General features: G+C 43.9%; 1 protein-coding gene across 5 annotated transcripts in view; it reads right to left on the reverse strand.

The window, feature by feature from the left end:
* Nucleotides 1-2,240: 2,240 nt before the first annotated feature.
* Cnot10 (CCR4-NOT transcription complex subunit 10) overlaps nucleotides 2,241-12,324 on the reverse strand; it is a 55,877-nt gene continuing 45,793 nt past the window's right edge. For 3 of the 5 annotated variants that reach the window (XM_042666453.1, XM_042666452.1, XM_042666451.1), the window contains exons 14-19: nucleotides 11,097-11,210; nucleotides 8,868-8,998; nucleotides 8,088-8,123; nucleotides 7,770-7,897; nucleotides 3,578-3,653; nucleotides 2,241-2,664 (exon numbers count right to left, since the gene is read on the reverse strand). In XM_042666453.1, the coding sequence (XP_042522387.1) occupies nucleotides 2,510-2,664; nucleotides 3,578-3,653; nucleotides 7,770-7,897; nucleotides 8,088-8,123; nucleotides 8,868-8,998; nucleotides 11,097-11,210 (640 nt within the window). In that variant the 3' untranslated portion in view covers nucleotides 2,241-2,509. The remainder of the gene's footprint in view (nucleotides 2,665-3,577; nucleotides 3,654-7,769; nucleotides 7,898-8,087; nucleotides 8,124-8,867; nucleotides 8,999-11,096; nucleotides 11,211-12,324) is intronic. The other 2 variants (XM_042666455.1, XM_042666454.1) reach the window with 1 other exon arrangement.

The following is a 12,324-nucleotide window of genomic DNA, read 5'->3' on the forward strand; positions in this document are numbered from 1 at the left end:
CTCAGGAGGCTGAGATCTGAGGATCGCGGTTCAAAGCCAGCCCGGGCAGGAGAGACCATGAGACTCCTATCTCCAATAAACCACCAGAAAACCGGAACTGGCGCTGTAGCTCAAGTGGTAGAGCGCTCGCCTTGAGCTGAAGAGCTGAGGGACAGCGCCCAGGCCCAGAGTTCAAGCCCCACGACCAACAAAAAAAAAAAAAAAAAGGAAAAAAAAAGAAAAAAGCCGGAAGTGGTGCTGTGGCTCAAGTGGTAAAGTGCTAGCCTTGAGCTGAAGAGCTGAGGGAAAGCACTCAGGCCCAGAGTTCAGGTCCCACAACCGGACCCCCCCCCCCCCCAAAAAAAAAAAAAGCAGTTCAAGCCAGGCACTGGTGGCTTAAATCCTAGCTACTCAGAAGGCTGAGATCTGAGGATTGTGGCTTGAAGCCAGCCTGGGCAGGAAAGTTCATGAGACTTTTATCTCCAATTAGCTAGAAAACCAGTGGAGCTGTGGTTCAAAGTGGTGGAACACTAGCCTTGTGCAAAAGAGCTCAGGGACTGTACCCAGATTCTGAGTTCAAGTCCCAGGACCAACCAAAAAAATAGAAGTGGTTCAATTTAGACTTTTAACTCACCATGATGTGAAAATAATAAGCATGGAAAGCAACCATGCTTGGAAGTTTGATCTTTTTTTTTTTTTGTTGGTCGTGGGACTTGAACTCTACCACTTGAGCCACAGTGCCATTTCCATTTTCTGGTGGTTAATTGGAGACAAGTCTCATGGACTTTGCTGCCTAGGCTGGCTTTAAACAGTGATCCTCAGATCTTAGCCTCCTTGGTAGCTAGGATTATAGGCGTGAGCCACTGGCACCCAGCTAGTTTGATCTTTTCATTATGTGGCATGATCACTCTCTTGTGAGGTAGTTGGGACAGCAGCAGGGAGCACTAGGTCCTGGTCAGCCACAAATCAGGCAAGTGTACCCAGGCTCCTCCACTTATCAAATGTACAATGTGGTTAGGTCTTGATAAACTCATGGTCAATTAAAAATGCATTTAGCAGCTGGATGATGATGGCTCTTGCCTATAATCCCAGCTCCCTGAGTAGCTAGGAGGCTAGGATCTGAGAATTCTGTTTCAAAGTCAGCCTGGGCAATAAAGATTGTGAGATTCTTATTTCCAACTGACCACCAAAAAGTCAGAAATGGACTTAAGTGGTAAGCTGCAACTTAAGTGGTAAGCATGCAAGACTTGAGTGAAAAGGCTAAGGGAGCTGGGCATCAATGGCTCATTCCTGTAATACTAGCCGTTCAAGAGGCTGAGATCCGAGGATAGCAGTTCAAAGCCAGCATGGGCAGGAAAAGTCCACGAGACTCATCTCCAATTGACCAAAAAAGCTGGGAGTAGAAGAGCGCTAGCCTTGAGCAAAAAAGCTCAGGGATAGCACCCAGGCCCTGAACACACACACACGCGCGCGCGCGCTATGGAATAATGCTCAGGCCCTGAGTTAAGCCCCAGGACAAGAATACACACATACAAGCTAAGGAATAGTGCTCAGGCCCAATTTCAAGCTTCAGTACCATTGGGTATGTGAACGACGTGCACACCCATTATTATTATACCTACATTAAACATAGAATATTTAGTCTTGGAAAATCAAAACAATGTCTACTATGTTTTCTTTTCTTTTCTTTTTGGTCAGTCGTGGGGCTTGAACTCTGGGCCTGAGCACTGTCCCTGTGCTCTTCAGTTCAAGGTGAGAGCTCTATCACTTGAGCCATAGTGCCACTTATGGTTTTCTAGTAGTTTATTGGAAATAAGACTTTCCTGCCCAGGCTGGCTTTGAACCATGATCCTCAGACCTCAGTCTCTTGAGTAGCTAGGATTTTGGGTATGAGCAACAGGCACTGGACTCCAGTCCTTTTTAAAACACTAAATTTAAGCCAGGCGCCGGTGGCTCATGTCTGTAATCTAACTACTCAGGAGGCTGAGATCTGTGAATCACAGTTCAAAGCCAGCTTGGGCAAGAAAGTCCGTGAGATTCTTATTTCCAATAAACCACCAGAAAACCAGAAGTAGTGCTGTGGCTAGTGGTAGAGTGCTAGCCTTGAGTTGAAGAGCTCAGGGTCAGCGGCCAGGCCCAGAGTTCAAGTCCCATGACCGACAAAAAAACAAAAACAAAAACAAACGAACAAAAAAACCTTACTAAATTTCACATGTGAAAATACTCCAAGAGTTGTAAGAAAGACCACAAGGCTGTTCTGACAGGATCTTGTTTTAATTGTCTATGACACATAGATCAAATAATGGTTCAAAATTAAGTCTGTCAGAGTTTAAAAGAAAAATAGCTGAAAACAAGTTTGTGAATCCTTAATTTTAAGTAACTTTCTGGCAAGAAGAATAAAACAGTCTTAAAACTGTGCTTCAAAACTTGCATCCTTTACCTCAGTCTGTTATTCATTCATTCTGCAGTGATACAAGTGAAAACACGAGTAAATACTGCCCTTTGTGTCAGGAGACTTTCTCAAAAGCAATCACTTCCTCTGAACAGCAGTGAAGGCTGGCATTTGGATGGGTTGGATTGGGTGCACAGGCTGAAACACTGGCTTCTTTCTCATTTCTGAATGTGTCTTCACGGTAGGGAGGAGCTGATTCCTTTTGATGATCTGTAAGGCCAGCTGGGTATTACCTATAAAAACACTCCATATTAAAAAAAAGCATATAACACTGCCAACAGCAGAGACAGCAGGCTGTTAGGATCCTGTAGGCGAGGTACAATTTGTCTAAAGAAGCAGAGGTCTGAAGCCCTGATGGTATATGGGAAATACAAGAGAGCACCACGGCAGCCTAAGATTGATTGGTTGATTGTGTGTGTGTGTGTGTGCACGCGCGCGAGTGCGCGCGCGCTGGTCCTAGGGCTCACTTCAGAGGCTAAGTGCTGTCCCTGAGCTTTTTGCTCAAGGCTAGTTCTCTGCCACTTGAGTTACAGCTCCACTTCTGGTCTTTTGCTGGTTAATTGGAGAAAAGAGTCTCACAGCCGTCCTGCCTGGGCTGGCTTCAAATCAAGAACCTCAGATCTTAGCTGCCTGAATAGCTAGGATTACAGGTGTCAGCCACCAGCTCCTGATTCTGGCAATAGGTTTTTAAAATTCCTTAAGGATTCTCAGGTATCGCCTAGTTGGAGAATTGTTAAAATACAGGCAAGCCAGGTGCCAGAAGTAGAATCCATACCCTCACATACATTAGTGGTATAACACTGAGGGATAACCAGTAGTAGCCCTTGCTGCATTTCATGTAGAAGAACTGGATGAGTACATCATCTTTTTTTTTTTTTTTTGATCCGGTCGTGGGGCCTGACCTCTGGGCCTGAGCACTGTCCCTCAGTTCTTCAGCTCAAGGCTAGCGCTCTACCACTTGAGCCACAGCGTCACTTTTGGCTTTTTTCTTTTTGCTTATGTGGTGCTGAGGAATGGAACCCAGGGCCTCAGGCATGCAAGGCAAGCACTCTACCGCTGAGCCACCTTCACAGCCCATGGATGAGTACATCGTCAAGGAAGACATAAGATTTGATTTTTCTTGAGCAAGGGTCTTTGATTACATACCATTCTGCAGTTCCAGATAGACTGCCAGCAGGATGGCCTCAGGGGGAACCTCCTTAGGATGGATCATTGAAGCCGCCTTTGCTCAGAACAAAAGACATCATGAACAACCAACAGTTTAAGACACAAACACCCAAGGAATGTTAAACAGAGAGAAAGAAAATAGAAAAATCTAAAGCTAAACTTATTCAAGCTCATTTCCACAGGATCCCCTCCTGTCTTGAATTCAGGGCCTAGAAGCTGTCCCTTAGCTTTTTGCTCAAGGCTGGTGCTCTACCACTTGAGCCACATTTCCATTTCTGACTTTTGGTAGTGGATTGAAGATGAATCTTATGGACTTTTCTGCCTGGGCTGTCTTCAACCAAGATCCTCAGATCTCAGCTTCCTGAGTAGCTAAGATTATAGGCTTGAGCCACGGGTGCTCAGTTAAGACAGGTTCTAATATGTAGCCTAGGCTGGCTTTGAACTCATGATCCTTCTACTTTAGTCCCTCTACTGCTGAGACTACAAAGGAACACTACTAGGCCTAGTCTTAAACACAATACAACTTAGTAAAATAAACTAATTTACTTGTTTCTTTGTTGTTGTTTTTAATGGTCTTGGGGCTTGAACTCTGGGCCTAGGCCCTGTTCCTCAGCTCTTCTACTCTAGGCTAGCACCGTACCACTTGAGCCACAGCACCACTTCCAGCTTTTTTCTGCTTATGTAGTGCTGAGGAATCAAACCCAGGGCGTCATGCAAGTGAGGCAAGAACTCAACCACTGAGCCAACTTCCCAGCCTCTGTTGTCGTTTTTTGGTACTAGTTCTAGGGCTTGAACTCAGGACCTGGGAGCGGTCCTCAGCTTTTGCTCAAACTAGCACTCTACCCCTTGAACCAATGCTCCACTTCCAGCTTTGCTGGTAGATTAGTAGAGGTAACAGACCTTCCTGCCTGCACTGGCTTTGGAATGTGATCCTCTGATCTCAGCCTTCTGAGTAGCTAGAATTACAGGACTGAGCCACCAGCACCTGGCTAACATGAGAAAGAGCCATAGCACTAGTCAGTACTAAAAGGAAAGGAAACCTAGACTGCTTTGGTCAAGAGTACTAACATTAGATTCACTTCCTCAGGCTGTTCCTGTCGTCTTTCCCTAGCCTGAATATCAACCCGCATTTTCCAGCTAGTTTCAGTGGTTCCCATCTAGTTTGAGTTGCTTGTTGCTCCAGAGTGCTTCACTTCTTCCCTCAGTGGAACTGCAAATGTGTTTTCACAAATACGGATTGAGTGTAAATACCTAACAACAACGAAGTCACCCAAAAGCACAATGAAGTCACCCAAAAGTTAGGCTGAGTGAGGCAAGTGAAACCATGGTGAATTTGGAAAGGTTTATCTGAATACAGCTGTGGAGGGAGGGAGGCACTGAGGGTCAGATAGGAAGGGCAGACCTCAGGAGAAATGGCATGGAAAGCTGAGGAGTGAACACCATAGTTTGGTCCTGACAGCATGACTGTCGTCCCCAAAGCCTGTTTCTTCAGCTCAGCACAGGCGTGCTCATGAGGTGCCTATTCCTCTCACTCAGGTCAATGAGGGGTAACAACTCAGCCCAGAACATGGGATTTTTATACTAGTAGGCTGAGCTTTAAATATACTAAAAACATTGTTACATCACCCTGCAGATAATAAAATCTTTTCTCTTAAGTGGCTAGTAAACAGGGGTCCTTTTTGTTCTTTGTACTATCTATATGCAGCTTTTTCTAAAATAAAAGAAATCAAGGCATAATTTTGTGAAACTTCCATGGCACTTTGCTTATTGGCTATTCACACTGCTTAGTGGGGGGCAGGCGCCCTTGGAAACATCTACTGGAAGCCCTTGCCAACTCTTCACATCATGCTTCTGGTCTCCTAGGCAGGGTGGCCTCCCAATTAACAAAGGTCCAGCCACTGGATTAACCTAGAAACCAAGGGACCAAAACAAACCTCCTCAGCCCCTGAACCAGGCTTGACCCCACTGTGTCTCAGCTACGGAGGGCTTTAAACACTCCCCAGAGTAACTTGCTATTGAACCCTTGCAGAACACTAACTGCTTTTCCCCCAAGTATGTTACTGAACCTGCTGACTGGGATCAGAAATGCTGACCAGATGCTACTAAGTTGACTGAATATTATTTGTAGCCATTTCCTATGGTTCAGCACCCACTTTTACGAAATATCAATTTCCTTGTATTATTTATTGAAGCTGTCCTGTCTCCTGAGAGCAGGTTTAATTTCAATTTCGGTTCCTATGGCAAGCACAGGTGGGCTTTCTCACTATGGGCCATTTGCACAATCTTCCTGTATAGAAGTATTAAAATTCTATAGGGTAAGGGGAAACAAAGGAGGAGGCAACAATGCCTGATAAGAAAAGTACTCATTACCTTGCCCATGTAACCCCTCTGTACGGTATTTTCACAATAAAAAAAATTCTATAGGAAGTCTTGTAAGAAGCAGACATATAAGTCTATTTGTTTCTGTCTCACTCCCATGGCTTGGCACACAGTGAGCACTTGACAGGTGTGTGCTGCAGGCATGGCCTTCAGAGGAATTACCCTTCCCCATGCTGGGGAGTCAATGCTGATGCCAGGTGTCCTCTAGTACAGCCCCATTCATTTTTCCAAGGATGGGTGGTCCTCTGCCTGGAGGCCTGCTGACACACCATCTCAGTGGTAAAATCCAGGGGCAATTTTAGTTCAACATTACAAGCAGTCTCACTATGTAGCTCAGGCTGGCCTGGGAACTTGCACTCATCCTGCCTCTGACTCCTAAATTTAGAGATTATAGTATAGGTGTGCATCACTACACATGGGGGCAAGCAGCTTCATTTTCTCCTATCCCTTTTCCTTCCTGCCTCTTATTTACTTTATTTTGAGCCATACTTCCAATTCTTTTTGCTCTTTTTTTTTTTCCTTCCAGTCCTGGGGTTTGCTGTCCCTGAGCTTTTGTGGTCAAGGCTAGCACTCTACCACTTGAGCCACAGGGCTACCTTCAGCTTTTTCTGTTTATTGAAGAGTTTCACAGACTTTCCTGCCCAGACCGATCTCAGCCTCCTGTGTAGCAGCTAGGATTACAGGCCTGAGCCACCAGTGCCCGGCTCCAGACTGGCTTTGAACCACTATCCTCAGATCTCAGCCTCCTAAGTAGCTAGAATGATTTTGCCTTTTTATTTTTCAGGTAGGGCTTTGCATTTTTGCCTGGGGCTAGCTTTGCTCTGCAATCCTCCAACCAACTGCCTCCTGTAGCTGGGATTATAAACATTATTATTATTTTTTCCAGTCTGGGCTTGAACTCAGGGCCTAGGGTTCTGTCCCTGAGCCTCTCTGTGTTCAAGGCTAGTGCTCTACCACTTGAGCCATAGCATCACTTCCGGCTTTTTCTGTTTATATGGTACTAAGGGATTGAACCCAGGGCTTCATGCATGCTAGGCAAGCACTCTACCACTAAGCTACATTCCTGACCCATTTCTCCATTTTTTGAAGTTTTAATTACTAAAATCATAGGATCATAGGATGAAGCCAGGCACCAGTGGCTCACATCTGTAATCTTAGTTACTCAAGAGACTGAGATCTCAGGATCTGGATTGAAAACAGTGCAGGAAGGAAAGACTGAGACTCTTATTTCCAATTATCACCAAAAAGCCAGAAGTAGAGCTGTGGCTCAAATAGTAGAGCTATAAGCAAAAAAGCTCAGAGTCAGTACACAGACTTTGAGTTCAAGTCCTAGAATTGTCACGAAACAAAACCAAAACCCCATAGGATGAGATCTGAGAATTGCACTTCAAAACAATTATGGGCAGGAAAGTCCATGAGACTCTCATCTCCAATTGATTAGCAAAAACACTAGAAGTGAAGCCATGGTTCAAGTGGCAGAGCACCAGCCCTGAGCAAAATAGCTAAATGACAATGCCCAGGTCCTAATTTCAAGACCCAGTATTAACACCAAAAAAATAAATACATAAAAAATCAGGAAATACTTTTCATTCAGTAAGTGTTCATGTTCATATACAATGCTGAACTACAAGAATTTTTTTTTAAGGCAGGGAAAGTAATACTTTAATGTTTAAAACAAACCAACCAGATGCTTCAAATAAATTAAGAAAAGCCATGACTTCGAATGATTTGCCTGCTGCTTGTAAGAACAAGGCAGCTCAGATTCTTGCGTGGCCCTGTGGCCTTGCCTCACCTGGTGCAGACACTTCCGGGCTTTGTCGTACTCGCTCCTCAGGCAATACGCACTGCCCAGGTTGAACAGCATCACAGTCCGGGCAGAGTTGACAGAACTGGGGTAGCACTGTGGGGCCCGCTTCCCAGCTGGGGAGAAAGGGTAGACACTGATGAAAAGGCTGGGCAAGAGCAACCCAGCCCACCACCCAATCCACTCAGAACAAAGCCAGCACTGTTCCTCAGGCTCACAAATAAATGAAGGACACAAAAGATGTAGGGTCTAAGTCTTTGGGATGCAGGCCAGGCTACTTTAGTATTTACAAAACTTCTTACTTACAGGACTCCATTGCTTCATTGTCACCCTTGTCTGATCCTACAAATACATGAAAATAAATCTGAGGGATAGGACAACAGAGTGTATCTTCTAAAAGCCTAAGTTTCTTTATGAAATGGAAACCTAATGTAGCAAAATTTGTCATGATATCACCTTTCATGTAGTGGAGGTTGTAGTAAAGATGTCAGAATGCCACCCACACCACCCCAAGCCTGAGTGCTAACCCTGAATGAAGTGAATGCTACTCAATTTCACTTCCCCTAAAACTTAAATATAATCTGAAATTGGCTTTTTGAATATAGTTCTTTTATTACTGCCTGGATTGTGGAATTGGTTCAAACCAAAATTACCGTATCAGAACCAAGTCAAAATTAATCTTAAGCTGGGCATGGTGGCACATATCTGTAGTTCCAGTGACTCAGGCAGCTAAGGATGACCTGAGCCCAGGAGTTTGAGGACAGCCTGCACAATATATTGAGACCCTGCTTCTTACCAAAGAAATAGGAGAGGACAGAAAGTGAGGACAAGAGAGAAAAGGAAAGGGAAGGGAAGAGAATTTTCCTGACTCTACCAGCCTTCAAAAGTAAGATATGATAATCAACTCCCAGGTTTACTTAGCAAGCAATTACTTCATTAAGTGCAGCCAAAAAAAAAAAAAAATGTGAAAAGGCCACCTGAGACTTCCTACCCTCCACACCATGCCCTTAGATTTCCTCACATCCTGATTATGACAGGAAGAACTGGCAACAATGACCAGTTCTGATCAAGTGTGTCCTCATTAACCTTGGTCCTGCTCATTTGAAGAGATCCCTAAGGAGACATCAGTGACATTCTCTGGGTTCAAATGAGTAATAGCATCGGATATTCTGTCGAGAGAGATGAGGGCTTCTGCAGCATATAAATGGCCCAAAAACCTAAAATGAGAAAGCAGATTTCACACAGAAAAAAAGTAGGTCATCACAAAATATCTCGTGTATAATAATACTGTACATATTATATTACTATATACTGTGCTTTATATAGTTCCTGTTGTTCAGTTGAAATCTAAATATATTTAGTTAAGATAGATCACTTGAAGGTTGTGCCACTCAAAGACATGCTGTCTTTTATAAATATCTTGCAGAGTACCTGCTTAGAAAGGAGGAGGGACTGAGTTCCAACCCTAGCACTTGGAACTGGAGGTGTGGCTCTTTTCTGTCCTGAGTGAAAAAGCCAAGCCAGAACTAAAGATCTAGAGTTGAAGCTCCAGCAGTGCGTGTGTGGCATACACACACACATGTACACATACACACATATGTATATGTGTATGCATATGTATATTGGTAATGGAGTTTGAACACAGGGTTGGCTTGCTTGCTTGGTTGGGAGCTCTATAACTTTAGCCACATTTCCAGCCAGATTTTGGCTGGTTATTTTTGGAGATGGAGTCTCTCAAACTTTTCCACCCAAGTTCCTTGAATCTCAGCCTCCTGAGTAGCCAGAATCTTAGGCTTAAGCCACCAGCACCTGGCTTCTTCTTTTATATTTTCAAGAAAACCTGAGTTATGTTTGGGGAACACTAGTTTGAAAAAACACTTATCAATCAACATTAATTTTAGATGATCCCATAAATTAGTTTATAATATTGGACTAGAATCCAGGGCTTTGTACATGTTAGACATGTAGTCCAACACTGAGCTACATTCTCCATCTAGTCCCTCCCCATCTTTTTTTTTTTTTTTTTTGCCGGTCATGGGGCCTGAACTCTGGGTCTGGGCGCTGTCCCTCAGCTCTTCAGCTCAAGGCTAGCGCTCTACCACTTGAGCCACAGCGTCACTTCTGGTTTTTTCTGTTTATGTGGTGCTGAGGAATCAAACCCAGGGCCTCATGCTTGCAAGGCATGCACTCTACCGCTGAGCTACCTTCCCAGCCTCCCCCCCCCCCATCTTTTTTTTGTGTGCTGGGCTTGAACTCAGGGCCTGAACTTTTCTCACACAAGGCTGTCACTCTACCACTAGAATCATAGCTCTACTGCCAGCTTTTTGGTGATTAATTGAAGATAAAGAGTCTCAAGGACTTTCCTGCTTAGGCTGGCTTCAAACTGAACCTCAGATCTCAGTCTCTTGAGTAGCTATAGGCATGGGTCACTGGTGCCTGCTAGCTCAAATTTTTTTTTGTCATTGTTGGTCATGGGGCTTGAACTCAGAGCCTGGGTGCTGTCCCTGAGCTCTTTCCGCTCAAGGCTAGTGCTCTGCTCTCTACCACTTTGAGCCATAGCACCACTTCTGGTTTTCTGGTGGTTAACTGGAGGTAACAGTCTCACAGATTTTCCTGTCCAGGTTGGCTTTGAAACTTGATCCTCAGATCTCAGCCTTCTGAGTAGCTAGGATTATAGGTGTGAGCCACTGGGGCCCTTGGCTTCAACTTTTTTAAGATAAGAAAGTATTGGCAGATTCCTCAGAGTATGACCTCACAATTCTAAGTGTACACATAATAAATCAAAACAAAAACTGCTCTAAATTTTATATGGCTTTGGATGAAATTTTCAGATCAGCATCATACAACAAATTCAAAGCATACTGTTTTTTCCTTACAACAGAAAAGACAACAATGTCATTATTACTGCAGAAGTATCTGGACAGCCTAAACAACATTGTCCTGTGGACATGGTACAGCAGCATGAGAAAGCACAAAGTTCTCGATTGTCTATTTAAACTGTAGTCTTCAAAGCAGATTATCATGTGGATCAACTTTCTTTTTTGATGGGTCTTTTCTTTAGAATTCTGCTTATTTCAGGGCCCAAAGACCTAGCAGCAAAACTAGAGTCCAAAGTTTGTGTTTCTTAGCACTCAGCCCAGCAAATGCCATTCTCCAATCATTAAGATCCAACAGAGAAAAATATGTCTATGGCTAAGCCATGACATGAAAGTCTGTAAACTTACAAATACATATTGCACTGGAGGAGTAAGGAGTAGTAGTGTAACAGCCCTGAGAGAAGGTGGGCCAGGGACACACAGGGCAAGTGACACTTACTTAAGAGATCCGGACAGCTTGGGTTGCTGAAGAAGTTTATCTGCATGGTTCAAAGCCATAAGGTTATCCCCTAAAGCCAGGGCCACATAAGCACTGCAAGCAAGTATAGAGCACCTAGAATATAAGAGCAAGAAGGGCCAAAGCCTTCAGTAAAACTTGATAATGGTTCCATCTGCCAAATAGCAGGAAAGGTTCTAATTATAACTATGACAGACTGGACACTACAAAAGAAAGGGGAAACAGTAACACTGATGTTAAGAATTGGCTGCATACTGTGGCTCCTATCTATAATCCCAGGTATTCAAGAGGTAGAGATTAGGAGGATACTGGTCTAGCAAAAGTCACTGGCTACCAGTGGCTCACACCTATAACCCTAGTTACTGAGGAGGCTGAGATGAGGATCACAGTTCAAAGCCAGCTGAGACAGGAAAGTCTGTGAGACCACCACAAGTTGTGCTGTGGCTCAAGTGGTAGAATGCTTGCCTTGAACTGAAGAGCTCAGGGACAGGGCCCAAGCCCAGAGTTCAAGCCCCATTATCAACAAAAGAAAAAAAAGCGCAAAAGAAAGCAAGAAAGAGAAAATGAAAATTTAATGGAAACTCTATGAAGCTTTTTTTTTTTTTGCTTTGGTTACTGAGTATATAATTTTAAATCTGAACAACTGACAGAAGAGAGGAGTATGAGGGCAGGCAATCTCCCAGAGGTTTCCTGGTGAACCTATTAGCAATAACCCTGAGTGTCCAAGAATTAGCTTCATCACAGTGCCCTGCCCCCCCACCCCCACATGTAACAGCCCCCTGGAAAGGTCTATTCTCCAGCAGAGGACACAGAGGTCCAGGGAGACAGGCTTTTCTAGTTAATATATCTCTCATCTCCAGAAAGAAGCAGTGGTTAGGTCTGTATGACAAGATCAGGTATGTAACTTAATTTCTTCTGTTTTTATTTTAACATGGCAATGAGAATCCATTCACTCAGGAAGTACACAGGGCATTCAGAAGGTAGAAGCAGGAGAATGGAGAGTTCTAGGCTAGACTCAGACGTACACAGCAAGACCCCAGCTCTAAAACAAACCAGCACAAGATGCCTGCTATATGTTATATATTTACCGTTATATAAACAAAGAAAAAAAGTCTTTTAAATGTCTCTTCTCTAGAAGCTGAAGACCACATTTCAGGGCCAGTATAAATGACAGTCACAAAGCTTAAGGTCCACTTTCCTTTGCTAAAGA

The sequence above is a fragment of the Dipodomys spectabilis genome, unplaced genomic scaffold, assembly GCF_019054845.1.
Source record: "Dipodomys spectabilis isolate Male_0828 unplaced genomic scaffold, ASM1905484v1 ptg000365l, whole genome shotgun sequence".
NCBI lineage: Eukaryota > Metazoa > Chordata > Mammalia > Rodentia > Heteromyidae > Dipodomys > Dipodomys spectabilis.